The following is a 4953-nucleotide window of genomic DNA, read 5'->3' on the forward strand; positions in this document are numbered from 1 at the left end:
CATTTATAAACTTCCATTCCATTTATGTCTGCTTTATTCATTGTTAACAGTTATGTTTGTAAATCTCATGAGACATAAGAAAAATCTAGCCATCATCTCAGGTTAAACTTTTTATTATAACCATTTTTATATTACTCTGTTAGGCAAGTATAAAAGCAATAACCTTAAAGTCAAGTAAATGAGTATTTTGCTGATACGTCAGAAGACATAATTATTTTTATTAAACTAACCATATTTACCAAAATATTTACTCAAGTCATGTGAAATCGGAAAATATTTGGTGTTGTTGACTTGATTTATGAATGCTCATTTATTTTTAGGTTAATTAGATACCATGTAGACAATATACAAACACATGTATAAATGTATGCATACATGTAGAGACAACATATAACCTACATATGTACACATGCATGCATCTAAAAGAAGAGAATGTGGAGTTAAATTTAAAAGAGAGTAGAACTTTAGACCATGGAGGAGGGGTGATGGGAGACAGTGACTGATTTGACAGGAGGCAGAACTCAGGTGGTGATGCCAGTGATGGGGAGCAGCACCTGCATGAACTTGAGCAAGTCATTTCCTTTCCAGGCCTGTTTCCTTTTTCACTGAGAGCCTTTCCACTCCCCTGTCCTTCTAGTAGTCATGAACTTCAAACTCTCCGATTGGATGTCCACTCCCTTTAACTGTTTTTACTGAGCTTTCCTATATTCTCCCTTCTGCCAAGGGGGAAATGGAACTGTGAGATGTATTTTCTTTTACAGGGGAAATTTATATGTAGTGTAATTATTCCTTACATGTGTGTTGGTCTGTAAACTGGTTTATAGAGTTACCTATGCTTGTATTTTAAACTGTAGATTAGGAAAATCCATAGAAGCTTTCAAAATATATAGTACATCTATTTACGTAAAAGTAGGGCTATGATGTTTCGTAGCTTAGTAGGCTTATTGTGGGCTTAGTGTGCGCTTATCTGAGAGGCTTCATGAGTATTCACAAATAATTGCAAAATACACCAAACAGATGAGAATGATTACCATGAAATCAGGTTTCTGACCTATCTTTTTGCAATTCATGGGAAAGCATCACATGTCTATTCATATTATTCAGACTGGGGAAATTCTTTTTAAAGTGTAAACGAGATTATACATTTTCAAGAATTACTCAGTAGAGCTTCTTGAAAAGGTATTGCGAAAAATAAGTAAAATTAGGTTTGAAAAAATTGGACCAGGTATGTCTACAGATTTGGGGCCCAAAAAGGCCACAGTGTGGAGAATACCAGATTTTGTTAGAAAAGAATGATTCCTGTGTTCGTTTTCCTCTAGTCATAAAGGAGAGATTTTTTTGATTGTTTCCACTTCCCACTTCACAGAAGGAGCAAGTTTTTTTTGCTAGAGGCTATGTGCATTGGGGCATATATAGGTTGTGTTAAAATAGATGAGGTGTTATATGCACTGGAGCAGGTTAGTGAGGGATGGTGAGTCTTGGTATCAGGAAGTCTGCACAGGGGCCTTTGGAATCTCAACTCCTTTGTTTTGCGGAAAATCTGCCATTTCTGGAAAACAACTCAAAAAGGTTAAATTGTTAAAAGTTACAGGGTTCTGTTTTTCAGGCCCCACTGGACTGAGAATCTGTTATAAAACGAGAGGAAGAGGATTATAAAAACATATGGAGATCATTGAAATTTGTTCATAGATCCAGTTATTATATAAGAGCACAGAAATATTTATTTTTGAGATCATCTAATTTATTAGTCTTTCCAATGATACTTTTATAATTTGTATTTATTTTAAAATGGGCTTCTATTCTCCATGGAAATGAACATTGTCTCCCATATTGTCAGATCATAATCATAACTACACCTTTTTTTGCATATTCTCTTAAATCATCTGAAAGATTTGAGGAAATAATCTCATTTTATATTTTCTGAGTTGATATACAAGTCTCTGGACATAATGTAATTATCTAACTTTTGTCATACCTTTCAAATGCACCTTTTATCAGACACTCCCATTTATTTTAAGTGCATACTTTCTCATACATCTTATGGATCGATGGATAGAAAATAAATAAACATATGTAGATATAAATAGATATGTGCTTAGACAATGCTGTTTTCACAATCATGAACAATGATTACTATTTTCATCTCCTAAACTAACTTAATATAACAACACTTTATATCTTCAAGTATGTTTGCATTTCAGTGTGATACACATATATATTATGTGTTTTTAATGAAATTTAATCTTATTTTATTAGAAGTTCATTACCTATTTTGACATTTGTGATTAACTTCAAGTTGTCTTGTGCTGACTTTATTCAGTTTTTTTGTCAGGTATACTACATAATAGAAACACATTGAAAGCTTTCTATACCTGTATGTTTGGCATCAGTTTCTAGAACCTGGAAATTACATCATTTTAATGTCTGGTACAAATAGAATATGTATACTCCACCACAGATCTCTTATTAGTGTACTGTGCTTTAAAGTCATGACAACTAAACTTTTCTTTTTGCGGTTATATTGATATGATATATAGTTTTCATTCATTTTAGTTTGCTTTTAGTGATGTTGTGTCTGCGTCCATTGGCTCCTAATATTAATTTGTCCTATTATAGTTCATGTTATTTTTATTCACTTGGTTAAGGTTCTCTCTGATAAATTTTTCCACTGTAGAGTTATTATTTTTCTCTTAACTATTAATAGGAAACTTGTGAGGATTTACCAACTGATGTGCATAAACTATCACATTTAATCTGGAAGCTCCCTTTCTGTTTAGATTTTCTTTGCACATAGCTTGCTTTGGAAAATGAAGGCACTCGTATTTATTTTCTAGTCAGAGAACTGGAGTAAAGCCACACTCTGCCACTTACTGGACATTTGAAAGACATTCCTCTTGGGCCAGAAGCATTGACATCACTAGTCAGCTTGATAGAAATTCAAGATTCACTCCATATCTCCTGAATCAAAATCTGCATTTGAACAATATCTCCACTTCGTTGTTGTACACATTAAAGTTTGAGAGATACCTTTTGCCTCAGCATGACTTTTCCATCTGAAACATATACACATCTTATCCTGCATGATGTAATGTAGAACTTCAAAATGTAAATGTCTGTTTCGGCGCCTTGAATTTTATACTGTATCATCCAGAAAACTATAGTACCTACACTGGATTTGTTGATCTTATGTCAGTTTCATTCCTAAGAGTTACAGAATACCTTACAGAATATTGTTGTGTTAAAAATTGTCTTTTTGAATAATTCCAGTCACTCATATAATTAAGAAACTGTTGTCTTCCCTCTCTCATTTCACGTGGAGCCAAATTAAGGAATCTTCCCATAGCCACTTTGTAAATATGTGTTTTTCTTTCAGGGACTGTTGACATTCAGGGATGTGACCATAGAATTTTCTCCAGAAGAGCAGGCATGCCTGGAACCTGCTCAATGGAATTTGTATAGAGATGTGATGTTAGAGAACTACAGAAACCTGGTCTCCCTCGGTGAGGATACCTTCAATACACAATTTCTCTTCCACGTGAAGGATTTCATATCCTTTCTTTGTAGGAAATTTTCTGGGAGTTTCTGCTTTATATAAATTAATTTTAGATCTTTGTTTCCAAGGCAATCTTGGGGATTTGTTGCATAGGAAAAATCTTCAAGATGTTTTATCTTGACTTTAATCTTACCCATTCTCAAGCTGATCTGTATTCTTTATTCTAGATTAGTGGTAATTTCAGAAATTTAGGAGCGTAAAATATTATCTACTTCTTAAAATTAAATTTCCAGCATCAGTTTTTGATTCACTGGTGCTGGGTAATAGAGATAGCAACCCACAAATTTTATTTTATTTTATTTTAGTTTTGTTTTATTTTGCTTTTGTGACAGAGTCTTGCTCTGTCGTCCTGGCTAGAGGACAGTGGTGTCATCATAGCTTATTGCAACCTCAAACTCTTGGGATCAGGTGATCCCCCTGCTTCACCCTCACTAGTTGCTGGGACTATAGGTGTGTCCTACCATGCCTGGCTAATTTTTTAAATTTTAGTAGCGATGGGGTCTCGCTCTTGCTCAGCCTAGTCTCAAACTCCTGACCTCAAGCGACTGTCTTACCTTGGCCTCAGAGAGTGCTAGGATTACAGGCATGAGCCAACACACCTGGCCAAGACTCACAAATTTTAAATATTTCCTAAATATTCCAAAGTTTCCAACAGGGAATGGCATTTTTGATTAATTTTCTAAAATCTTATATAATGTTCTCTCTTTTCTACTGAGCACAGTAGTAGGTTGGTAGTTGAAGAATCCTAGCAAGAGTGATGTCATTTTTTTTTTCTCATAAAACAGGTCTTGCTGTCTTTAAGCCAGACCTGATCACCTGTCTGGAGCAAAGGAAAGGGCCCTGGAATGTGAAGAGACATGAAACTTTAGCAGAACAGCCAGGTAGGTGGGAGTGAATGAAGCAGATGACACAGGTGAGAGGTCAAGGGGAAGGCCAGGCTATAAATTGTGGGTTTGGGCAGTTCTGCTCCAATGGAAATGGTTTCTGAGAAACCTGTGTTTCTTTCTCTTAATCTCAGATATGGGCATCTCTGTCCTTTGTTCTTAAGTTATCTAAGGACTTAGTGATCTTCAGTGATCTTCCTTCACATTTACAGTGAGAGTCAGTCCTTTTAATGGGTAATAAGGGACCACAGGATGTGACTTGCTCTTCCATTCCTTTTCAGGAGATGGGAATATGTGTGTATTTCTGAGGAACTCTGTGACAAACTATTTTTTAATTTCCCTTTTTGCGTTGTATTGAAATGTCTTATTGTAGTGGTGGTATTGGTATTTGGTTCCCAGAACACCTAAAGCAAATGTTGTGTTTCTGCTTTATTGTTTCCTATCCTATGGAAGTGTTAAAGCGATTCTACAGAAATTCATACTCAGTAATATTATCAGAACACTAAGTATCTGCCT

General features: G+C 35.1%; 1 protein-coding gene and 1 pseudogene across 1 annotated transcript in view; both read left to right on the forward strand.

Moving 5' to 3' along the window:
* LOC105805115 overlaps nt 1-4448 on the forward strand; it is a 45242-nt gene extending 40794 nt beyond the window's left edge. Inside the window, exons 4-5 of the mRNA XM_012637929.1 lie at nt 3374-3500; nt 4339-4448. Coding sequence (XP_012493383.1) covers nt 3374-3500; nt 4339-4448 — 237 coding nt within the window. The remainder of the gene's footprint in view (nt 1-3373; nt 3501-4338) is intronic.
* Nucleotides 4449-4953, forward strand: part of LOC105805116 — a 3365-nt pseudogene continuing 2860 nt past the window's right edge.

The sequence above is a fragment of the Propithecus coquereli genome, unplaced genomic scaffold, assembly GCF_000956105.1.
Source record: "Propithecus coquereli isolate 6110/MARCELLA unplaced genomic scaffold, Pcoq_1.0 Scaffold125, whole genome shotgun sequence".
In the NCBI taxonomy this organism is placed as follows: domain Eukaryota; kingdom Metazoa; phylum Chordata; class Mammalia; order Primates; family Indriidae; genus Propithecus; species Propithecus coquereli.